This window comes from Hypanus sabinus, chromosome 7 (assembly GCF_030144855.1).
Source record: "Hypanus sabinus isolate sHypSab1 chromosome 7, sHypSab1.hap1, whole genome shotgun sequence".
Classification (NCBI taxonomy): Eukaryota; Metazoa; Chordata; class Chondrichthyes; order Myliobatiformes; family Dasyatidae; genus Hypanus; species Hypanus sabinus.
The window spans coordinates 143,721,753-143,748,265 of NC_082712.1; the positions used below are offsets into that span (position 1 = coordinate 143,721,753).

The 26,513-nt window shown below is 37.4% G+C and overlaps 1 protein-coding gene across 1 annotated transcript in view; it reads right to left on the reverse strand.

Moving 5' to 3' along the window:
- Positions 1-423: 423 nt before the first annotated feature.
- Positions 424-26,513, reverse strand: part of dennd5a (DENN/MADD domain containing 5A) — a 154,771-nt gene continuing 128,681 nt past the window's right edge. Inside the window, exons 16-23 of the mRNA XM_059975868.1 lie at positions 22,608-22,729; positions 18,815-18,960; positions 18,058-18,176; positions 11,303-11,484; positions 8,046-8,128; positions 7,405-7,528; positions 6,801-6,969; positions 424-4,817 (exon numbers count right to left, since the gene is read on the reverse strand). Coding sequence (XP_059831851.1) covers positions 4,634-4,817; positions 6,801-6,969; positions 7,405-7,528; positions 8,046-8,128; positions 11,303-11,484; positions 18,058-18,176; positions 18,815-18,960; positions 22,608-22,729 — 1,129 coding nt within the window. The 3' untranslated portion in view covers positions 424-4,633. The remainder of the gene's footprint in view (positions 4,818-6,800; positions 6,970-7,404; positions 7,529-8,045; positions 8,129-11,302; positions 11,485-18,057; positions 18,177-18,814; positions 18,961-22,607; positions 22,730-26,513) is intronic.

The window sequence follows — 26,513 nt, forward strand, 5'->3', positions numbered from 1 at the left end:
TGTAGTTGTTTTTTTCCCTCTGTGTTGTTTTTTTTATGTAGTTCAATCTAGTTTTTGTACTGTGTCATGTAACACCATGGTCCTGAAAAAACATTGTCTCATTTTTACTATGTACTGTACCATTTTGTCATATATGGTCGAAATGACAATAAAAAGTGACTTGACGATGCCATTAGTTGATCCTTCAATTTACAATTCAAATTCAAATCTATAAAAGACCATTTTTGTATAATAAAAATATGACCTCTGTTTTCCCCAACCAGAATTACTAGCATACTTTTGAACAGACACGTTTGTGGGTTGCTGTAAACACAAAGTACACTGCAGATGCTGTGGTCAAATCAACATGTACAAACAAGCTGGAGGAACTCAGCAGGTTGGGCAGCATCCATTGACTGCTCATCTCAACGGATGCTGCCTGACCTGCTGAGTTCCTCCAGCTTGTTTGTATGTGTTAGTTTGTGGGTTGCTGCTTTTCCATTAATAAAATCTAATATTGCCCTTCTCCTCTCATAAATTGGAGCTTCAAGATATATAGAACAGGCAGAATTACTCTACTGTGTTCTATATGCCTTCACACCAAAATGGTACTTCAACTCAAAGCCAATATGTTGGCAAAATTATGGCTATTCTGTTCATGGTCAATTATGGAGGTACAATAAATACTTTGGATGTACTCATCCCATGAGTGAATAAATCAGAAAAGAGGAGTTTAACTCATTCTTGTGGAGGAACCAAAGTCAGTCAAAGCTTAATCAAAATAGCAGTCTGATGGTAAAACAATATTAATGTTCTTACATTTCCAATTATTACAGATGTTTAAAATACTTGAAACATTTTGAATGATTGAAGGTTCAGAATTTAACAAAGAAAGACAATTATAGTGGATGAAGGAGTGTCTAAGTTAATATTTTTTCCAAAGGTGTAAAAGGCAGCAGTGCAATGTCAAAGGCTCCACGTGAGGAACCGCATCCAGGAAAATATTTCATCATTGTGAGATACACAAAAATAAACTAGTTACATCTGTGTCTGGATTTTAGGAAACTGAGGGGTGGATTGATGAGATAGTCTATATTCAGTGGGAAGAACGGGCTAACAAATTGGTGGGAATCAAAAGGCCCATTCCCAAGGATCATTGTGGTATGTTGTTTACTTAACGGGACTTGCCAGAGCTTCCCAGGTGCGAGCTACAGAGGCTGGGACTTTACAACACTGGAAAAGTATGCCTTTGCAATGGTGGCTCAAAGGTTGCTCATGGAATCCACTATCCTGAAGTGCCACCTTGTAACCCAGTCCATGACATTGTACAGGTCTGAGCTACCCAGCATCAGATTTGAAAGTAAAATAATCACAAGTTTTGTGGAACCTGGGTGTGTGTATCTATGTGTTTGAGAGATGGGGCAAAAATTGTACAGAAAAAAAAATTACAACTTTGTTAAAAATCTCCTACTTAAAGTGGGGACAGAGTGATGACTACAGACATTGTTGTTTACATTAATACATTTTATAAGCAAACTTTTCAAGATTTGTTATGCTGAACAATTTTTAACATCTCTGATCTAATATCAGTGAAGAATCAAACATTATGGTAAAAGAGCAATGTTTTAGAAATGTTGACTTTTGGGTAATTAGATGAATGTGAATTGTACCATATGCCCAGACAAGCTGAAGAGGTAAGAATATGAAATGTTATATTTCTAATACATAAAAATTGATAACTGATGCTCAAAATCAATATGGATTTGAACAAACAATAAAATTGAGTTTTAAATCAATAGACTATAAAGAAATGTATCTTTAGACCTTAACTTTATATTAATCTACTCAGTTTTTTCCAACCTAATTCTGCTTTCATAACAGATCATGTTTTCCCCATGCATGTTTATCTAGTTTCCCCACAAATGTACATTTGTTATGGTATTGCTGTTTGTTGTAGTCCACATTGATTTTAGCTTGATAAAGAAGCTTCTCCAAATTAATTGTTTTGATTTACTAGTTGTTATGGCCCCTCACTTATGACACTCAATTCCATTTTATTGTAGTTATGACACAATTGATCAATTATAAAAACAGCTTTGAATGGTATGAATCCTTCAGTCTAATTGATTAAGGAGATATAAGGTGGATCTTTTTATTCACTCTGGTACCAAATGCCCAGTTTTTCCCTTGCTGTATCATTATTGGCAACTTGTCAAATTGAAAAAAAACCCAGCCTATACGTACAAGAGCATGTTAAAGCACCAGTAAATAGACAAGCTACAAAAGTAATACCTTAGTCATTAATTTTCCTAATCACTTTTCCCCAGGGATTATGTTTCAAAGGCTACACCTGTTTAAAATTAATGCAAGAACATTAAGTGAACTTAAACTATGCAGGATGGGAATCTATCATTCTTCATCAAAGTAGTGTCTGGTGAATTATGCTAGAAAGTTCACAGGAACTGCCAACTGTAACAATAGTTTACACTAGTTCAATCACTGATGTACTGAAGATTATTCCTAAATAACTCAACATTTCAACTATACAACTTACTCTGAATGTATGGCAAGATCTACATTACTGCACTCCAAACTTTCTTTTAAAAACTGCAGAAGGCTGTATATTGTAATATTATGACTGCAATATAATAATTTGGTTTTCAATTGCTCTAATGAGGGTTACTTTATCACACTTTACTGAATACTGCAAATGTTCATTGGGCAAGTTGAAAACAAGTAATTCCTCATGCAACTAATTCATAACTGTTCACATCTTTCAGCCTATTCAACAAACTTCAATGAATTTGCAATGTAGTTAATGCAAGCAAACACAATCTGATGTCCATAAGGAGGAATTATGACAGAAATCACTGGCAACCATTCAGCTCTGCACTAACTTTAGTGCCCGACTTCTAAAAGGATCAAAAGGAAAAGGGGAGGCAAGACACAAACAAGTTTCCATTCAGTTCATTAATAGATATAACTGGACAGTTTCTTTCTTCCGGAATACCAACAATTTCCAGTTTAGTGTCAGCCCATAACATACTTAAATTCCCGAAGAACTTTCCCATTACAATGTTCTGAATGTTTGGCAATGTTGTTTGCTAAAGAACCCAAAGGCAGAAGAGTTGTTGTTTTCAATGCTTCCAGAAGCAGAAACCAACCAGCTTCTCTTAGGCTATTCATTACAAATGGCTTGCAAGTCATTTTTCCCCTGAATATAAACCAGAGGTTGTTGATATTATTTTACAAACGTTTCAAAGCTTATTGGTAAATAATCTGGATATTATGCATGGCTACTCCAAATTTAAATGGCACAACAAAAGTTGAAAACAAGACTGATACTACCAGTGCTAAATCTGTATTACTGCAATAGAACTTATTTCACAGGAATATTGGGGAATTGTGGATGAAATCCAGTTTACTGAAAAATAACTTGCCACACTATAATTTGATAAAGTCAAAAGTTTCACCTAAATCACAGCTGGTTGAAAAAAAATCCTACATTCGAGGAAACAAAACATTTGAATGAACTTTCATTTTAACCTTATTTTATAACAGTAAAAAGATCTAGAATACATCTTCTTAATGTATTTAAGCGATAAATAAGATGTAATGCCAAAGATGTAGATAAAAGTAAATACAAAAAGTTTCCAGAAAACATTTTTCACCAGGAATGTTACATGCACAAAAGGTAAAGAGTAAACTTTAAATTCAAGTGTATTAATCCAGTTGGTGGAACTTTCTCCCATGTTCTCTATGTTACAGATGATATAAAAGGTAACAGCAGCCAATCAGAAAATACATTAGAAGCCATACATATGCACAAAAAAATGTATTATGAATGTACTACTTTTTGAACTTTAATGTCACACTAAACAAATTTAGTTTAAGTTCATTAAGATACCTTCATAGGAGCTTGAATGCCAAGGGCATATGTCTAATTATGAGATATCAATTATCAATTTTATGTACTAGATGGTAAACTGAAAACAAAAGAGTATTTCTTTTAATCAAAAACATTACAAATACTGTATTTGCTTAGCACAATATCAGAATGTTATCATCATCCTTTGATCATCAACATTTGAAAAATACTACCAACTTGCCAATTAAATTTACAAGAATACTGCGCATGTATATCACATACACACACAAATTTCTTTATATACACATATATACACACATTTTTAGCAGCTACTTAGTAAATGTACATAATTCACTGCACTGTCATTATGTACACTTAAAAAATTTAGACACTATTTAAACTGCAGGTTAACAGTGCAAATATTGACAATCTGCAGCAAAAGAAATCAAACATAATACTTCTTTCTTGCTTTCAACAAAAAAATTTTTAAACAAGCATTGTTCTTGGATAGGCTGCACAACACTGTACAACCAAGAAAGACTATAGACAGCTGACATTACAGTAAAAGTCTGCACATATGCACATTCTCTCAAACTTTACAATAGCTTAATACAATCTTGGGTATAGGTTCAAAATGGCTCTGTGCATACATTATATGGCAAATAGCTCCTGCAACTTCAAGACAAGTTGTTGAATTCCAATATTTCCCTTTGTAGTTTCAATTTTGTTCATCAGGTATGCAGCAAATTTTTTGCATGGTCCTTTCCTGTATGCTTGTGATCACTTTTAAATGTCAATACCTTTGACCAGTGACGTCTCCAGTGTGATGTTAAATTCCTGTAAAGTTTGCAGCACTCGGATCAGAGAGTTAACTAGAGTGTGGTCTTTAATCAGAGCTGTGTCTTCATACATCTGAGCAATAATAGGGCAATCAGCAAGCAGCGCAATCCAGTGATGCAAGAGATGATTCCTGTCAAGTTAAAGTAAAAGCCACAGTTACAGTTCAGTCTATCTATTCCTCTATGAGAAACAGGATTCATAACAGAAGTACTTTGTTATTAATAAAATATCAGGGCACAGAAATTAAAAGATCACTTCCACATGACTGTGGTGTACAGCTTTAACTTCTAAACCTATGTCATATGTGAAGATGAAGTGTTTATGGAACAAATACATAAAAAGTTTGGCATGACCATTTATAATACATTTTGACTTCTTCATGAAATATGTAAAGTAAATTGAAAATGTTTGACAGAATTTTTGTTTTTCGCAGTGCACAACATCCTCACCTAACCTGGTATGAACAATAACAAATTACATACAAGAAAAATGCACTGTGAGAGATCCAACAGACCAAATCTGCTGTCTGAAGAAAGCAACCAAAGCCAAAAATTGAAAGCCCTTTGTCAGCATCTGCTCTTCCCAGCACTGAAATCTAAAAGTAAAAGGGTTTCTTTTGCTTCCATTTTCCTTAAGAGCATCTAACAAAAGTGCTTCTCAGTGCCTTTAATTTTGTTATTTTGAGTTTGCCTTTGGTGATCACAAGCAAGCTCATTCAGACTAAAACATATTTTTCTGAACACCTTAAATAATTATAGTATAATGCCACATAAAGCAAATCAACATAAATTTATACATGGCTATGATTTCGTTGATTTGATAGGATCAATTTCTAAACTTTACAGTTTGTTAAATTGCTGTCCATCTTTCCGCTTTCTCTCCTGGCTTGTCAGAGTATCCTTGTAAGCACTGGATCCAAATCTGTCCAATGATAGACTGCACAGCTTCAGTACAAAATCCTTCCTGTTTCACAAAACAAAAGGATCCAACCTGCATTCTCTCATCTAGCTCATTTATATCCTTTCCCTTGTCAGCAAAATAAGACCCATGGCATCAACTTCCATATTAATTTAGTACAGGTTGAGTAGCCCTGATCTAACATAGGGCTGGAACTGTTCAGGGATTTTTTTCAGATTTTGGAATATATAATGAGATAGCTTGATAAATATTATGAATATTTAATGAAATGATAGCATCTTTTATGACTGAATTTATGAACTACCAGTAAGCAGTCTCTTACACTTGTTCAACAAACAATGGCAGGCTTTCTGTCTCCACCTACAATGTCGTACTTTGATTAAAAGCTTACATTACACTGCATTTGTATTTTACTTTTTTTAAGGTTTATGTAAGGTATAAAAACAATCAATCAGCACTGTAAACTTGTCTGATGTTAGATTTTCATCAGCGACAATCTTGGCAAACTCAATGAATTTCCCTGGTGCTTCTTGATCAGCAGATGCTTTATCTTTAGAATCTTTAAAAATTTAATGTCATGCCCTATGTTAAATCTCTGCAACCAGCCTGCTCAATATTCGCAGTTACCTTCAATTTTCAGTTTGCCGTGATAGAGCTTTGCCAGAGTCATGATCAGTGTACTGTTAACTGACGAATTCACTCTGATGCTGATGAATCCACTCATTCAATATATGGTCTAGATCTTCATTTTTCACCTTATGTAGTGTTTTTCTATTTTTCAGTAACTTACGTTCATCACAAATATGAGATCACTTCTCAGAACTGTGTGCTGTGCAGAGACCTGCGTATCACCGGGGAACCTGTCCAGCACCTTCTGGAATTTTCTATTTGTGACATCATGTCAGTGCTCAAAAAAATTTTCGGGTTTTGGATTTTCAGATAAGGGGTACTCAACCTGTACCTTGTGACATTGGGTGACTTGTCTGACATGTAGCCTTGGTTCTAATTTCTTATATTTTTGGCTGTATTACATTTATTTTCTCAATACAGAAATACAATTCCAGCATATGCAGATTTTCTCATGTTTGAGAAATATAATTTGAACAGTTTTAGAAAGTGTAATAGCAGAACTCTAATGAACACTGCAGAATTTTTTTTTTCTTTCCATTAGGAACAGTAGAAATAAGTTTAATACCTTGCTCCCAGACACACCAGTAGCTGAAACTTCCCATCCTTTCCGATGTTCCTAGGAGCATTATTAATAGCAGCAACAAACTTGCAAAATTTCTTAGCCCTAGTTTGCCAGTTCTCTTCCTGCGTATGTTCAATATGTTCCAAACTCTCAAAGTATACAGATGCTTTTTCTGAAAGGGAAAAAAAAGTCTTATATAACTTTGGCTAGTTGACACTGGCAAGCAAATATGGACATCTCCTTAATCTCACATGTTTCATGTTACTCTGGCCCTTTCCAAGTTTACTTTTACAATACTTTAAAAAAGATCTGTGTTTTGTACATCCCAATCCTGATTAACCAACCAGACATTTGGGTTCTTATTGACTATAATCGCACACTGCATCCAAGTCATAAAAATCACATTAACCAGAGATTCAATGCAAGGCACTTAATTTCATTCATGCAAAAGGACCCAATTCACAAAAGCATCTGTCCTGAAAAATACTGCATATTTATTTTACCCATGTCAAATTTTTCATAATTTATTTTTATGGTACCAATCCAGTCTTGGCAATAATAGCATGATATGGCAAAAAAAAAACAAGTAATTTTGCAACATACATACCCAAAAAATCCCAAATGAAAACACTTTTGAAGAGTCGAGGTGACTTAAACCCATGGTGGAACACTTGCTCTAAAGCTGACACAAGTCCATTTTCCCCACAGAGCAGTAATGTCAGGCTACCTCTCTAGATTACAATAGAAAGCAAATATTTTTTGTTTTCAAGGACAGTATAGTTTAGAAAACTACTAATAAGATTAAATGATTGAATTTGGCACAAGAGGTAACAAAATAACATACATAAAAATTCAAATTAAATTACAAGAACAATTGGGATCGATGCTTTTAAATCCAACTGGCTTTTTCTTTTGCATCACACCAGTAAATAACTACGGCGTGTTCTTAAATGCCATCACATTTTGAGATTTGTAAGATATCAACAGCCCATCTTTCAACACTCATTTTCAAGGAAGATAAGGTCAATGAGAAACTTTATTCATCTCATATTCACCATCGGTATGCAATCAATTTGAACAAAGGCCCCACTTCAGGAAAAAAAAAGTTTACTTTGATTATTTTGCAATTTAAATGCAATAAAAATCATCATAAGAAAATTACAATAAAGTAACTTCTTACAATAAAATGCTTTTGGGTAACATGAAAATATTGTTTTCCTGCTGAATACTTCAATATCAGTTTCTCACCTCTTTCTCAGGCTTGTGAAAGTGCTTGACGATCCCATTGATGGCTTCACCTACAGATTCTTGTATCTGGCCAGTGTTTAACTCTATAAAAATAACAGAATTTCTTCAGAACATGGTCTATTTATTCTTTTTGGAATTTTCAAATAGTCACAGTCAGTGCAGATCAGAAATAACATCTCTACCTCGCTGACAATCACCCCAGGTGCACCTCAAGGATGTTGCTTATTCTACTGCTCTACTCTCTCTTCACTCATGACTGTGTGACTAGACACAGTCCAAATACCATCTACAAATCAGATGGTGACACACTGTCTTTGGCAGGGATTAGGACGAGGTTGAGGAATATAGGAGTGAGATAGATCAGCTGATTTAGTGGTGTCACAACAACCACCTTGCACTCAAAGTCAGAAAGACTAATAGATTGATGTTGGATTTCAGGAAGGGGAAATCAGAACACAGAAGCTTGCATCGCAGTGTCAGCAGTGGAAAGGGTGAGCAGCCTTACGTTCCCGGGTGTCAACATCTCTGAAGATCTATCCTGGGCCCAACATATTGATGCTTTATGAAGAAGGCACACCTTCAGCTACATTTAATTATAAGTTTGAGTAAGTTCGGTATGTCACCAAAGACTCCAGCAAATTCTAAAGAATTACCATAGAGAGCACTCTGACTGGTTCACCATCTGGTATAGAGGATCAGAAAAAGTTGCAGATGGCTGTAAACTCAGTTGGTGTTTTCTTGGGTGATAGCCTCCCCCACATTCAAGAGCACCTTTAAAAGGCAATGCTCCAAGTAGGCAGCATCCATCATGCAGGACCCTCATAATCTAGGACATGTCCTTTGCTCACCTATACCATCAGGGGAGGTGGTCGAGCAGACTGAAGATGCACAACTTTCCTTTTTTTTTTCTTCTTCCCCTCCCCTAGATTTCTGAATTGTTCATGGACTCACGAACACTACTAAGCCATTTATTAAATATTATTGTAATTTATTGTAATTTTTAATGTATTGCATTGTACTACTGCTTGAAAGCAACACATTTCAATAATAATAATAACCCCAATTCTGAAATATGATTATGGAGAAGACCAAGACCAAGATAAAGTGAAACAAGATAATAATCATGGAGACACAACTAGTACAGCTGCTGTCTGACAGTGCCAGGGATTTGGGGTCAATCCTGATCTCCAATGCGGTCTTTGTAGAGTTTGCATCGTCTCCCTGTGGACTTGTACCTACTGTTCCTTTGGCATGCTCCCACATTCCAGTGACACACTGGCTGGGAGGTTAATTGGCTGATGTAAATTGTCACCAGCACTTAGGTGAATGCTAGGGTCCGGAAGGAATTGATATGAATGCATGGCGAATAAGGTGGGATGAACATAGGATTGGTGGAAATGGATGACTGATGCTCAGTGCAGACCTGTTGGGTCAAAGGGCCTGATTCCATCCTGTATCTCTCTACAACTTTGAAGGAAAATTAGGCTGTACATCCGTTCAAATATGGCCATTTTATCAATGATACCACTCAATGTTTTATACAAAGTTTTCTCATCAAAGGGATGGAGGGGAGAACCTTTTGGTCTCTGTCACAGATGCTACTAGAAACCAGAGATCGATCAATTGAGCCGCACAGTGCTTAGTACTGCTGCCCCACTGCTCCAGAAACCCAAACTCAACTCTGAGATTGGGCATTGTGCATATACGTGTGCTTCCCCTGAATGTCTCAATTTCTTCCCACACTGAAAGGCTTGGACAGAGTAGTGACCGAGTCTAGGACCAGAAGACAGCGCCTCAAAATAGACACTCCTTTAGAAGAGGGATGAGGAGAGATTTCTTTAGCCACAGAGCAGAGAAACTGTGGAATTCATCGCTGCCAACAGCTGTGGAGGCCAAGTCATTGAGTATTTTAACATAGAGGTTGATTGGTTGTTGAGCGCTTCAAGAAGTTGCGGGGTGAAGGCAGGAGAATGGAGTTGAGAGGGATAATAAAACAACCATGATGGAATGGTGGGGCCGAATAGCCTAATTCTGCTCCTATGCCTAATGGTCTTATAACAAAAATTCTAAATTGCCCCTTGTGCAGCAGGAGAATCATTAAGAATTGCTGAGGAACCAGAGGAAAAGTGCAATTAGTTTAGAATAGTCTTTGATAGTAGGTGCAGATGGATGGGATGAAGGGTTTGTTCCCCCAATGTACGGCCAACTCTAAACATTCAAAGAACCAAAAGTACAACACATTTGACAAGAAAGGTGGACTGATGAAGGAAGAGGAATCTTTGTAACTATCGGAGATTTTTGGTTCACTTTGCTTGTGTTTCCTCTCAAGCCACTAGTGAATTGATGTTTAGTACGCACAAAATGCTAGAGAACTCAGGTAGTATCAATGGAAAAGAGTAAATGTTTCAATCTAACACCCTCTATCATGACTGGAAAAAAATGGAAGAGGAGACGTCAGAGTAAGAAGGTGGTGATGCTGAGGGTAGGGGAGGAGGAGGAGGAGGAAGTAGAACAAGGTGGTAGGTGATAGATGAAAATCAGGGGAAGAGGGGAGGGACAAAGTAATGAGCTGGGAAGTTGGTGAAAGTTAAGGGGTGGAGAAGGGGGACATTTGACAGGAGAGGGCAGAAGACTGTGGAGAAAAGTGAAGGGTGGAGGAGTACCAGATGGAGATGGGCAGGTAAGGTGATAAGGTGACAGAGGGAAATGGGAATAGGGAATGCTGAAGTGGGGTGGCATTACCGGTGGTTCGAAAAATCGATGTTCATGCCATCAGGTTGGAGGCTTTACCTACCACCCCACCCCTCCCCATCCTCTTCTGGTTTCATCTATCACTTACCACCTTGTACTTCTTCCTCCCCTCCCCTTCTTACTCTGACTTCGCATCTCTTTCTTCCCCCTGCCCTGCTGAAGGGTCTCGGCCTGAAAAGTCAACTGTTCACTCTTCTCCACAGATGCTGCCTGGCCTGCTGAGTTCTTCCACATTTTTTGTGTTACTTTGACTTCCAGAATCTGCAGACCTTCTCATCTGTGATGTTTTATACACATTGTCATTTCCACATCATTATACCATGCAACAGACGAACTTGGTGACTTGGTGGAAGAAAACATAGACAGCAACTTTTAACTTAAAATAGTCCCATCAAGAGAATAATATTGTTACCATGGAAACCTAGCTGAGGAATAAATTACTCTCTTTCACAGTGCTTAAATCCCAAAACAATCTTTGTTATTTAAGAGATACCAACTTCACTTACTTGGTCTATTGGTAGGAGTTATATTGACAAACCTCCTGATCATACTTGGAGATTGCTGCATTGGGGGAGTTCGACAGTGACGCTCATCAATTTCTTGTGTGCCTGAAGCAAGTTCACCAACAAGGATCCTTTCCAGACTCCCATCATCAACTCCTTTTCCGAGCCACCTACCACAAGGAAATCTGGCAAGAGAATTAACATACTTGACTGCTTAATGTTGTGGTACTGACAAATACAAATTACCCTTTTACTTTCTTTTATTTCCCCCCTGGTAACCATACCTAGTAAAGTCAGCCGTCCCCATGGTGGATAGTGGCTCACAGGACTAAAATGACAACTCTTCTGCATGGTCAATGTGCAATACAGCAAAGAAAATTGCTAAGAGAGTATTTAAATAGATTTAACTTGTTATCTACATATGTACTCCCAAACATGATAGTTATCAAATAAATTCTCCTAAACAATAGTTTTACCATCTGAATTACTGAGTGATAAAGGACTTGGTTTACTTCAGCAAGAAATTTTGCATTGCAAGATCGATATTTATGGTGTTATGTGTTTGAAACTACTATCAGTCATTATGCGCATTTCTGTTTTCCAGTTTCTTGAACCAATCATTGTTGTAAATGAGAATCTGAGCACAAATCTGAGCACAAACAAAACCTGATCAACTTCGGCTCAAATAGGTGGGTTGATGAAGGAGGAGGAATCGCTATGGATTTGATAGCTTAAGCTGTCAAGTTCTAGCTCATTTTGTTTCTGATTTATCTTTCTAGTTACTAATGTGCATTAGTAATTTTTACATATAATTTTTCAATAGTCATACCATGTTTTAAAAAACAGTTATTCATCAAAGAGGAGCTTAGCACAAATATAACATTCAAAAATTCAAGAGGAAAATTATTCTGGAAATGGAAAATTTAAAATACAAGTTTTTAAACTTTAGGAGAGTGAAGATCAGGTTATTATTTCCAGGTATCTCTGGAACTTGTTTGCAAGCATTCACTTAAAAGCAGCTTGCTACACTTAGTGGCAAAAATTAACAGCTTTTATCCAGAAAAATAAATAAATAAACACACACATTTTTTAACAAAATACCTTAAAATGCACTTTTGTTCACAATATGCAGCACTGATTGCGCAGTGTCCTTTTACCAAAAGACAAATTTTAAACAGAATTTCTTTTGCTCACAATCAAAGGACTCTCATAAGTTTTTCTGGAAGATGAAGCCCATTGTGTCAATAAGCACTAGTAAATACACAATGAAACATTTCTAAACAAAACAACATTATTCCCATGATCTTCACAAACAATTAATATGCCTGGTCCTGCAAGTCCATCATAGATGGCAAGCAGTAGTAAAAAATTCAAAGGTAGGAGTGCTATTGTGACTACCAGCATTACCACTCTAAAACGGGCAGTTCAGCACATCAAAATAAAAACAGAAAATGATGAACTCCCTCAAGTCAGCCAGCTTCTGCAGAAAAAGAGAAAAGGCTAAACGTTTCAGTTCTGGGATCCTTCTTCAGAACTGGGAAAAGGAGAGAAGAATTTAGTTTTTATGCAGCAGGAAGGTGTGACAGGAATAGGGAGAACAAAAGTAATTTATAAAAGATAACGAAAAGATAGCTTTCTTTGTCACATCTGCATCAAAATACAAAGGAAATGCATCATTTAGGTCAACAACCAACACAGTCTGAGGATGTGCTGGGGGCAGCCCACAAGTGTTGCCATGCTTGCAGCGCCAACATAACGTGCCCACAACTTACCAACCCTAACCCACATCTCTTTGGAATGTGAAAGGAAACCACAGCACCAGAGGAATCTCAAATTGTGTCAGTCACTTTGTTGCCATGGTCCCCAATAAGATGAGACTTAATATGGTAGATAACTAGCAATTGAAACTACATACCCCATTTCCAGAAAAGTTGGGATATTTTCCAAAATGCAATAAAAACAAAAATCCGTGGTATGTTTTTTTTTGTAATTTATTTTTTTTATTGGTTCATCATCAAACATTTCCATAAGATGTATTTCAGACATTGTACATATATATCATATAAGCATATATATCACAAATCTCCACAAAGTATTTACCTGAGGTATACTCTCATAGAAAAGAGTGGAAAGAAAAAACAAGCAAAAGGAAAGAACTATGTACAAGTAGGGAGTGATCTTTTTTACAACATATTCATTGATTTGTGAGAATAAAATCAGGCCTATGAGGCATTATGTAGTTAAACCATTTTTCCCAGTATGAATCAAATTGTTCCAAATTAGATAAAATTCTTGTGTTTGATTGGATTTAATAGCCCATTGACATTAAAAGAAATGAATTTTACCTTGTCCTTAGCCATCTATATTTATCTGTCATTGAAACTAGAATAAAACTTAATCAATCTACTCCCTGAACAAATAAGAACCAAGAAACGCAAATAACAACAAAAATGGCAATGAACACGTGATTCCAAGGCTGAGGTCTCCAGTAAATGACCCTGCGTTGAGCTAGAGGAAATGTCTAGCTATGGGGGATAACCCCTCCTACTTGTGAGTTGAGGGCCCCCAATGCAGTATTCATAAAAGTCAGTGAACAAATCCATTACACAGAAAAGTTTTCCCTGCGTACTCCACACACACACACACACACTCACTCACTCACTCACTCACTCACTCTGATTTTGGTGGGGAAAAGGAGTATGTGAGAGAATAAAGAGTAACAACTAAGTAATATAAAATCCACATTATAATAAGTATTTCTCAAGATAGGTATGTCACCGTCTACTTTTGCTTCCGTTTAGCTTCTCAACATTTTTAAAGTTAGCCAAACCTTATGGTTCTTCTGAAGGGGGTGAGGACTGTCTTTGGGAAACTCCAGGTCTCTTCCTGATATATTTCTCTCGGCCTCCTCCCGTCTCCTGCCTTCTCGATTCTCGCACTATTTCCCAAGCAGAGCAGGATAATTCCTGTCAGGCTTTCCCTCATTTTGGTGATGCTAACGGGCAACCCTCTGGCCTTCATGTTTCTAGTCGCCTCTTCCACCATCTGGTATAACCACGTCCCGTTGTCATAAAACACTCAAAGTTTAGCAGGTTACGGAGCTTGAAATCTAATCTTGTTTTGCTTTAGTACTCGCTTTACTTCAGAGTATTCTCTGCGTTTCTGCAGGACTGCAGGGCGTAATCTTGGTTGAAATATATTAATGTATCATCGTAAAACACTCTCTTCTTACCCCAGGCCCTTTGTAGAATCTGTGCCTTGGTGCTGTACCGCAGGAATTTAATTATTATTGAGCATGGCTTTCTATCCTGGTTAGGTTTCAGAACGAATGCACGGTGGGCTCTCTCGACTTCCAGCTTCATAACCCAGGGAAGATCCAGCGCGTCACGCAGTAACTTTTCGACAAAGTCCGTCATAGACGAGCCCTCCGCTCCTTCAGGAACGCTGTAGATTCTGATATTTTTCCGCCATGATCTTCCCTCCAGGTCAAGCAGTTAACCTTCTTGGTGATGTACTATTTTTATTGTCTTGCTCAGTATCCGCTCCACGTTTTGAACGAGATCTTCCATCTTCTCAATTCGCGTCTCTGCCACCGCTATTTTTTGATTAACACTGGCGAGCTCTGCCTTAATATCACGGAGCTGCTGCTTTATATCTTTCTGGACCTCCATTATTTCTTTCAGGATTTTGAAGACATTCGCCATTTCGACTGAACGAGGCCCGGCGGCCGCCTCGCTAGCACACGGTCGGGTTGGAGAGCCGCTCGCTGCACTCCTCTCGGACGCCGGCTCCACAGTGTCGTTTTTTAAATTTCCATTTCTTCTCCCCATTCTTGCGCCTCTTTTCAGTTCAAATATTTTTCAAAAAATATTATATTTGATAGGATAACTGGGCTTAATACACATTTTTCCAGAGGAGCTAGTGATTTAAGCTGCCATTCTCGACGATGACATCACCGGAACCAAATCTGTGATACCTTAATTCACGTAAACCTTTATTTAACTGACAAAAGTACAAAGATTTTCAATAGTTTTACCTACCGACTTAATTGTATTTTGTAAATATACACAAATTTAGAATTTGATGGCTGCAACACACTCAACAAAAGTTGGGACAGAGTTAAAATAAGATTGAAAAGTGCTCAGAATATTCAAGTGACACCAGTTTGGAAGACTCCACATTAAGCAGGCTTATTGGTAGCAGGTGAGGTATCATGACAGGGTATAAAAGTAGCTCCATCAAAGGCTCAGTCTTTGCAAGCAAGGATGGGTCGTGGCTCACCCCTTTGTGCCAAAATTCGTGAGAGAATTGTTAGTCAGTTCAAAAGGAACATTTCCCAATGCAATATTGCTGAGAATTTAGGTCTTTCAATATCTACAGTACATAATATTGTGAAAAGATTCCGAGAATTCAGAGACATCTCAGTGCGTAAAGGGCAAGGTCGGAAACCACTGTTGAATGTGCGTGATCTTTGAGCCCTCAGGCGGCACTGCCTAAGAAACCGTCATGCTACTGTGACAATTATAGCCACCTGGGCTCGGAAGTACTTCGGAAAACCATTGTCATTTAACACAGTCCGTCGCTGCATCCAGAAATGCAACTTAAAACTGTATTACGCAAGGAGGAAGCCATACATCAACTCTATGCAGAAACGCTGGCGAGTTCTCTGGGCCTGAGCTCATCTCAGATGGACCGAAAGACTGTGGAACCATGTGCTGTGGTCAGATGAGTCCACATTTCAGCTAGTTTTCGGGAAAAAAAACAGGCGTCGAGTTCTCAGTGTCAAAGATGAAAACGACCATCCTGATTGTTATCAGTGAAAGGTGCAAAAGCCAGCATCTGTGATGGTATGGGGGTTCATCAGTGCCCACGGCATGGGTGAGTTGCATGTATGTGAAGGTACCACTGACTCTGAGGCATATATTAGGATTTTAGAGAGACATATGTTGCCATCAAGGCGACGTCTCTTCCCGGGACGTCCATGCTTATTTCAGCAGGACAATGCCAGACCACATTCTGCAAGGGCTACTACAGCGTGGCTTTGTAGATACAGAGTGCGTGTGCTTGACAGGCCTGCTGCCAGTCTAGATCTATCCCCTATTGAAAATGTATGGCGCATCATAAAGAGGAGAATCAGACAACTGAGACCACGGACTGTTGAGCAGCTGAACTCTTATATCAAGCTGGAATGGACAAAATTTCTAATTGTAAATCTACTACAATTAGTATCCTCAGTTCCAAAACCATTAAAAAGTGTTATTAAAAGGAAAGGTGATGTAACACAATGGTAAACATGCCTCTGTCCCAACTTTTGTTGAGTGTGTTGCAGCCATCAAATTCTAAATTTGTGTATATTTACAAAATAAAATTAAGTTGGTCAGTAAAACTATTGAAAATCTTTTCTTTGTACTTTTGTCAGTTAAATAAAGGTTTACGTGAATTAACATATCACAGATTTTTGTTTTTATTGCATTTTGGAAAATATCACAACTTTTCTGGAAATGGGGTTTGTAGATCAAGGTTCATTGCATGTGTAGTATCTTGTGTACACGTTGATTATGGACATGCCCAGCAGTACACACTACACTGACCCAAAATGAGGAATGGCAGAAATGGCCAGTTCCTGACAAAGAAAGAGCAAGCTACCTAAAGCAGAAGAATGTGATATCAAGTACTGAAGGCTATAATATACCTAGATAGAAGGTTAAACATTCCTTGGGTTGGTGTTGCAGCAATGCAGTGGGCCAGAGGGAGAAAAGGTCAGAGTGGGAGTGGAATGGAGAGTGGCAGGCAATCAGAAGATCATTTCAGGAGGGGGCCACAGAAATAGGCAAAGTGGCAGCTTTTGAATGCATGTCTTACAAACAGTTTGATAGATTGGACATCTATAAACAAAAATGGTAAAAATGGTGGAAATATTTAGGTTTCCTGGGGGGGGGGGGGAAATAGTAGTGAAGGATATTGCTGAATGGCAGTCTTTTATGTTATTAGAGGTCTAAACAGACACACATGGTTATTATATTGCTGTTTATTTCTGCCATGTTTGTTTTTATTTTATGGAAATTTTATGTTTTGTAAGCTATGATTTACTTACTTTCAACACTGACTCATGGGCTTGGGGAAAATTTGTAAAAGAATTCAATAAAATTTAAATCATAAAAAAAAAAGATGGTCACTCCTGTGCATTAAATGTAGGTGTTCTGCAAAATTATCACCCAATTTGCATTTGGTTTCCCCATTGCAGAGGTGTATACATTGTGAACATCAAATGCAGCACACTGGATTGGAAGTGCAACTGAATTTCTTGTTTCATCTGGAAGGACTGTTTGGTCCTCCAGATATTGGGAATCAAGAGTTAAAAAAGACAGCATTATGTATCATGAGAAAAAACAGGACTGGTAGCTGAAGAGCAGAGCAGCACGTTGCAGAGGGAGTGATCCTTTTAAAATGCCTCAAGGAGAGAGGCAAACGAGACTGAAGATGAAATTATACAAGATTCATCATATCCGATTTTAGCAACATTTTGGAGCTTTGCTCAATTTGCTGGATAGCCAAGGGGTTCTAGCTTGGCAGGCATCTTCTCTCCCTGCACTACCACCATCTAAAGGGAAGTAGGGCAGACAGAATCTATATCCTGGGCTAAAAGGAAGGAATAGACAGGGATCACCTAAAAAAAAGAACTATGTTTGCTTCTTACTGGCACAGCTTTAATCTTACAAAACAATGAAAACTATTTCTTTTAATTTAAAAATACTCACTTATATGCATGACCTGTTATTTCATTCCGAACTACAACATAGTCCACAAGCCATTTGGCATACAACCCCGAGTTATCATGACCAATGAGCACTGTTGTAAGTTTTCCCAAGTTCTGACACTACAAGGAGAAAAAAATTATATTTACTGTTTTATCAGACAAGGAATCCAATTATTTGGTCTACAACATGGAAAAGCATTTTATTGGAATTAATACATTTTCCCCAACTTGCTTAACTGTTGCTTTAACTTTAAGCCATGTCAGAGCTGCAAAATGCATCATTCATACAGTAAGAGTAAGAGGAAAAGATAAAAAAGAAAAAACTCTAACTGAAGATTATATTTCTGTTTGAAATACTGAGCCAACACACACACCATGGTCTGTTCACTTTCCAGCTGTAAGGGAAACGTCTGGTAATGTTGCACACACACATGGTACGCTCTACTTATTTGAGACCATAAACCCTGCTCTTAGACACAATGTGGGGAATCATTCTCTCTGCATATACCCTGTCATAGTCTATAACAACTTGGCAAGTTCCAATGACTTCTCATTTTTCTAAACCCTAGAGAATACAGGCCAAACCCACTCAATCACTCATCTTACAGCAAACCTGCCATCCCAGGAATCTGTCCAGCTGCACTTCCGCAATGCTCTTCCCCCGGAGGTGAAAATCTAAGTAAAATTGTGCAATGGTTTTGAAATTGCAGTTTTAAAGAAGCCAAACCAATATTTAATGAGTTACATTGTGTACTAACCTCAAACGTCATTTCAAGGCTACTTTTGGGTATTTGTAGGATACCCGTCTCTCCCAATTCTCCTGATATACAGATCCAGGGATTTGCTGTAAACATGGAGCCTCCTAGCTTCTTACTAGGAATGACCAGCACATGGTATGGAATCACTGTCAACATGAAACACACAAGTTACATACAACAACCTGCATACAGTATTATATTCTATAAAGAGAAATATTTATTTCTGCTTTGACTGGATAATGGGCAAAAACTGCAGTCACTATAATAACAAGTTTAAGGACATTTAACTGGTATTAATTTTGAAACCTCCCAGCAACTCATAGCAAAAAAGATTCCCTTGAACTACAAACTGAACATCTTGCTGGACAAACACACTCTTTCTTTTAATGCATGAATCCATTAAATAGCAGCAAGCTTTCAGCAACTCAAAGGCTTTCAACGGTTGTGTGTTACTTGTCAATTAAAATGGCTGTAAGAAATTAGGACTGGCTATTACCAACATGCCTATTTACTAAGATTTATAATCCTGCAAAAATAAACTACTTTAAGTACAAATTGGGGTAATTTAAGTAGCTGCTGTATTTCTAAAGTTAGCAAGTATACTTTTTAAGACATTTGTGATTTCCTTCCTTTGTGGACTTGCAGTTAATTTGTTTATTTTTGCTTGGTTTCTTCCAGTAATAAATGAATAACCCAACATTCTCTCATTCTTGTCCTTCAGCCACAATGACCAAGGAGAGGAAATGTTTTTCTCATCATCTGAGGTCCGGGAAAAAAATGTTTCAGATCAAGGATGAGAGGAAAAACCTCATCAAAAAGTAAAATTGCTCGACTGCAGCAAATAGAGGATCAAAAAAATGGCATTGAACAAATATCAGCGCCAAAGATTTAACTCTTTTGAGGCCTTTTCATAATCCCAGTGGAGATATTTGCCTTCAATTCTTTAAATTTTGGTATTTCAAAGCAAAATACATTATTTTTTAAAATTAGCATATAACATTTCTTAAACAGATGAACACAGTTTTACTACATGACAATAACAAAGACTGAAAAAATTCTGCTTAAAAATTACATATTGCTTCATCTTTCCATGGTCATTTATAACAGAAAAATCTGTTGATTAGAAATACATTAAATATGTACAGAGGATTCTGGTCAGTTGGGACACATCGAGACCAGTCCATTTTGGCCCAATGAGATGGCTGCCCAATTAGCCAAAGTTTCATGGAAATAGTTGAAAAGGTATCAAAAAAAAAGACAAACTGAGTTTCAAATTATGTATTTAATTGAAATACAGAATAAATCAGAACAGTACCAATGGTACTAAGTACTATAAAACTGTGCATTAGTTCTTAATAGTTATCGACAGAGGGACTCATCCAGTGTACACAATCAACAAAATTAGTGCGGAAGGCTAGTACAGATAATGGACTGCCTTCTTACAACACTATCTACGACTGCATTCTCCAATCTTCATTTTTCATTGTAACTTCTAGATGATCCTCAATATCTTCAAAATTCTTTGTAGTTCTAAACTTGCTTAAGTAATGAAATAATTTAGTTCCCACTGTTTCTGGCATCTCCAAGCCTGAATGCTCAAAACCACATTGAACAAAACAGTTCTGAATGGTCACACTGCTTATTTATCACCAATTATTAGGGTAAAAAATCACTGCTCTTTGCACATACACGCAACTGATGCTACTTAAAAACTGTTCACTCTAAGCACAGAGTAGTGTCTAATGGCGCTTGACTGACGCTAGTTAGAACCTGTTCGACAGGTCTCCTGCCTCAATTGAGCAGCAAAATCCCCCAAATAAACAAGGGGAATCTTGACTATTTTTGTGATTTGTTTTTGTTAAGAGGTTTTCCCAAATAATCCCAGTTAACTGATGGACAAATTAACGGGAATCCACTGTAGTACATTTCCATGGGTATTCATCATATTTCGTTCTACATGATTTGCAGATAAGAGCATAAATTTTGTAATTAATCTGGATCTCAGATGCTTACAGATCTACCTTGGGAATTAGAGCATGGTGCTTATTAGCATATCAGGTGATCAGCTGACTGCAACCTGATTGTTAGTCTCCATTGAAACACATATTACAATGTGCCTCACAAAAAACAGTGTAGTGCAATATTAAGTAAAGATCTCAGGGTTTATAAATAAAAGCACTCCAGGTACAGTCATCTGCTTTTGCATTCAGTAGATTCATTAAAAAAAAATTACCAAAAACATAAAGCTAATCTTGTTGTGAAATCAAATGTATTGAACTTACTTTATTTCTTACATCCTTCACATACATGAGTAAAGATCTTTACCTTACATCTCCGTCTGAATGTGCAATTTATAGTAAGTACAACAGGACAGTCAATATGGCATAGAAATACAAATTGTATCAGCGTGAATTAATCAGTCTGATGGCCTGGTGGAAGAAGCTGTCCCGTAGCTGTTGGTCCCGGCTTTTATGCTGTGATACCATTTGCTGGATGGTAGCAGCTGGTACAGTTTGTGGTTGGGGTAACTTGGGTCCCCAATGATCCTTTGGGCCCTTTTTACACACCTGTCTTTGTAAATGTCCTGAATAGTGGGAAGTTCACAACTACAGATGCAGTGGGCTGTCTGCACCACTCTCTGCAGACTGCTGTGATTGGATGCTCTCAATTGTGCCCCTGTAGGATTTGGGGACTCATGCCGAAGTTCTTCAATCATCTGAGGTGAAAGAGGAGCTGTTGTGCTTTTTTCACCACATAGCCGGTATGTACAGACCAGGTGAGGTAGTAAGTGATGTGTATACCGAAGAACAAAGCTGTTCACCCTCTCAACCCCAGATCCACTGATGTCAACATCTCCATTCCTCCCATAGTCTACAACCAGCTCCTTTGTCTTTGCGACATTGAGAGAGTGGTTGTTTTCTTTACACCACTGTGTCAGGGTGACGACTTCGTAACTGGAGTGCTTTTATTTATAAACCTTGAGATCTGTCTTTACTTAACATTGCACTGCACTGTTTTTAGTGAGACACATTGTAATATGCTTTTCAATGTCGACTAACAATCAGGTTGCAGCATTTACTACTAAAATGGGGCTGAAACAGAACAGAAAACAAAAATATGGCTAAATTTGAACATTCCAAATATCTCATTTTAATAAAAAGGTAGTTAAATCCATATGTTCTGCTGTTGGATGGTAGCAATTATTTTAAAAAGTTTTTCAAGTAAACTGTTGGAAGTCTCCTACAAGGAACGGTTTCTAACATCATTGACATTTGTGAGATGCTGAGGAACGTGTGGATTGGTGCTAAAGTTGTAAAACCTCTTCATGAACTCCAGGTGGCCTGAACTCTGAGTAAACTTAATGATTTCTTTTGCTTCAAATTTTAATGTGAGCTTTCACCAGCACATTATTTTTTTCCTAAAATGGTGCAGGTGATATGAATAGTAATAATTTTAAAATTACTGAATCGATACACATGTTATGCAGATGTAAAGGCATGAACCATAATTAAGTTGTAATTACAGATCCTCCCCATGTTGAGGCAGTTTTCTGTTCCTGTGAACTGTTCATGACCTGGCAAGTTTACAAGTTAAAAATGTACCTACAAACTAAGTTCCCATGCAGTACACAATTCCTGCAGTCCCATGACAGCTGGCAAATCCATTCTGCCAGTCTCCCAAAAGCTTGCTCTTATGTATGTGCCACACACAAGTCAGGCATTTTTAATGTGGGGAGCACCTGTACTGTTAAATCTCAATAGCTTATCATTTTAGCATATCAACATTCACTTACTGATTGTTGTAAATGCATTAGTAAAGCAGAAGTAATCCACTGCATTGAATGAAAGGAGGTGATACAGGAATTGTTCCTTCTCGTCATCACAGCGAAGGAAGGCATAACGTTTATAAAGTTTTCTAAAATTAAAACAGAAGTTACATTTCATAAAAATCTTTAAGGAAATAACGGAAGGATAATTTATAAGTTTGTCAAAGTGGTACCAATGTTTCAAGATTCTGTAAACCCACCCAAATGCATTTGTCCCTTTCCTATAAAAGGTCATGTGCAACGAAGTGTTATGACAGTGTAAAAAGAGACACAGATATACAATTGATAATCAATCACAGATAATCAATTGAACAATTGATTAAAGACAGGCAGTACTCAATATTCACAGCAAAATAACTAAAATAAAATTGATAGACCAAATATAATCACCAAGCTTCAATCTGATACTTTATAAACATTACTGAGGTAAAATACTGGAAATATATGGATATAAAAGAGAAATCTCTGATTTTTTTTTCATAAAATGTTAAATCAGGAAGGTGGTTGCAGAACTCCACCATACTAAAATACTTTTTTTTTTGCCTAAAAAGGGCCATTAAATTAAATAATTAATTTATTGGAAACAAAAATTAAGGCTTGGTCACAGACCCAAAACTTTAATGGTTTCTCTTTCCACAGATTTTGTCCCACCACCCCCCCTCCCGCAACATTTTCTGTTTTTGTTTCAGACTACCAACATGGAAGAGAACAGCCTACAAGGTTAAAGATCTTGATACTCTATTCCTTAGAGTTCTTTGGAATGAATGCTGGTCTTACTAAAATGTACAAGATTCATTGCAGCAGATGGGGGGGGGAGGGGGAAGAAGTACTGCACAGAGTTAATGCTGAGAGTAATGTTTCTTATCGTGGAAGAGACTAGAAACAGATGAAGGAGGAAGATTTTTCTGAGATTGACATCTTTGAAACTCTTTGCTGCAGTGAGGCTGTGGGGGCAGAATCCTTGTGCATCCTTAAAGCTGAAATGGAGAGATCTTGAATGGTAAGGGAACCAAAGTTAAATGGAAAGGCCAAGAAATCGACTTGATGTGTCTTTTTGAAAGGGAAAACAAACTCGAGGGATGAACGAGCCTGTTCCTACCTCCCATTGCCTTATTCGATAGGTGAAGTGGTGTTTGATGAGATCCCCACCTTAATTTACTTAGAGGAAATAGAAAAGGGACTTCTGAGCTCTTACAAACCTTATGTTGATGGTGCTCTTATCAAGATCAGGTCAAAGACACCAAATTTATATGTCGTGATCTACCATAGAGCAAACGTAACTGGGGCAATCACGGTCGGCCACTTCATCAGCCAGAGCCACCAGAATCAAGTTTTCCAGTTTTAAATTGATCAAAGAGGGACTTTTTTTTAAAAAAAAGTAGTACTGTGCAAAAGTTCAACACTGAATTATTAACTTACCTTAACATGTTTAACCATTAATTGTTTTCAGCAGTGCAAAGGAAACCGTTCAGTTTAGTTTACTTGTTGGCTACTTTAATATAGTAAAAGGACAATTTCAAGCTTCAAGAGTACAATTGCCCATCTTCATCTTATGATGTCTGAGCCACCATCAGTCAAAAATTGAATTTATTTGTAAGAGTTAACTCTCTGGTAGTGAGAGAAATGGAAATGGAAGAAACCAGGGTAGTGTGGTGTTTAGTTGAGTTTATCTTAAGGTTTAATTCTCACTCAGATGGAAATTATATAAGGAATTAAATGATAAATGCTTAGAAATACAAGCCTGTCATGTGTTATATCATTGACATGGGATGAAATGGAGACTTCCCATATCTAGAATGGCCATATGAATGGTAAGCGTTTCTCACTGCTTACAATAAATCACTAAAGATACCTTCTGCACATTTTTGCAGGTGTTTACTCAACAGAAGAGGCCAGCCATTCAAGAAATTAAGTACATGACAAGCTATCAGGATAGCAAGAGGATGTCAGAGGCAAGGTAACACAATACATTGACAAATTGGTGTTCATTGTGTGATAATGGTAATATCCTAGAGGAAGCCAACCATCAAAGCAAAACTATTGCACCAAAGACTTAAAGGTTGCTGGAGAAAACAGAGGTTAAGATTGTGCATCAACTGCATCAAAATCCATTAAATCCATAAAAGATCTAGAATGGAAATTTTGTGATGTATTATTTTCCACATTCATGTGTAATTATTTCAAATGTTGACTGTTGTTAAATACCAGTTAAATCAATATTAATTCTTAACTCTATCATTATTTTGTACCAGCAAACACAAACCAATGGACAGAGCTATGGAAATTAATTTTCCAGACAACTTTTTCTCCAATTATGCATTGGCGAAAACTGTCTGTGCTTGCATAACAGAACAGATTTTGATAGGCACGTGGCATTTTTGTGTTCTGCAGGTCCTCCTCTGGCCAATTCCCACACTTCTGCTAATGTACAAATTGCTTTAACCCACTGTGTTCCTTGCAATTTTGGTTTCAATGGACAAGTTGATATGGTTTGCCTTTTACAATAGACAGAATAACAATTTATCTTCTGTCAAGTAGATCTATAAGTACTGATGTATTCTGACAAGCAAACAAACTAGAATAATTCAAGAAAACAAGGTTCAACATTACAAAATATCATCTTGCTTACAATACAGAGATATACAGCCCTAGCACAGCCACATTCTATTAAGGTTTTTTTGGAAATAGAAAATTGTTTTCTCCCCATTCCTCAAGACTTTTAGTTAACAATAACCTCCCATTTTTAAAATTAAACTAACCCCAGCAACAATTGCCAGTTATTCAACAGAGTTACAACTTCCACCACCCTTTCAAAACTTCTTACGGTTCAAACCCAAATTCCTTGGCTCTAAACTTTTGATTGTAGCCCCAAAGCACCAACACCCCAATCATGGGAAAAGGAGGCAAGGAAAAACAATCAGTTAATTTAATTCATGGTCAACACCGCATTAAAATTCCCCCAACCCTTTTCATCTGCATTTTCTTTTACTTTTGCATTTTAATCCTTGAGATCCAGGCATCATTCTTCACTGAAATGCCCCCAAGGCCAATATATCAATCTCAACATGATTGCCTTAATACTTTTTCTTAATACCTCATTCTCCCACCTCCTGGACCCTTGCCTCCTGGTTTCTCAGTAATTAAGACAGAGACCTTCCACTCTGCTGTGTTGATACTCATCTCTTCTCCTTTATGCCTCATTCCCAATGTCCCCCTCACCTCATCCTAATTCTGATAGCTTGTCTCCTTGAATACCAACAACCCTTTCTCATAAATATAAAATCATCATCATTCCAATGTTCAAAATAAAAACGCTTTCTGTAACATTTTATACTATCTCAAAGTTGTGACGAGGTCAGCTGAGATTCAAACTTGATATCAGATGTCAGGGATAAGACCACCATTTCCATCATCGTAATAAGCGCACTAGAGAAAATCTGCAGATACTGGAAATCCAAGCAAAACACACAAATGCTGGAGAAGCTCAGAAGGCCAGGCAACATCATAGAAAAAATACACTCAACGTTTCGGCCTGAGACTTTTCAGCAGACATAACAAGCTCCATTCTTTAGCTCAGAGGCTACCAAACTCTCATCAATCTTTTTTTAAAGAAAATACTGAAAGACCATTCCAAATGTCCCAGCGAGGTGATCAAGAACAGTTTCGCTCATATTTGCTAGTATACACTGGCTCATGTTTGAACATCAGCTTGATTTTAAACTTCTCATCCTTGTTTACAGATCCTTCCATGGATCTTGTCTCTCCTAGTTTTCTAATCTTCCCTAGTCTTACAATCCTCTGAGAAATCTTTCCTTTGCCTTTGGCCTCTTCAGCATCCTGGAATTTAAATCACTCCCCAACTGGTGTGGCCAA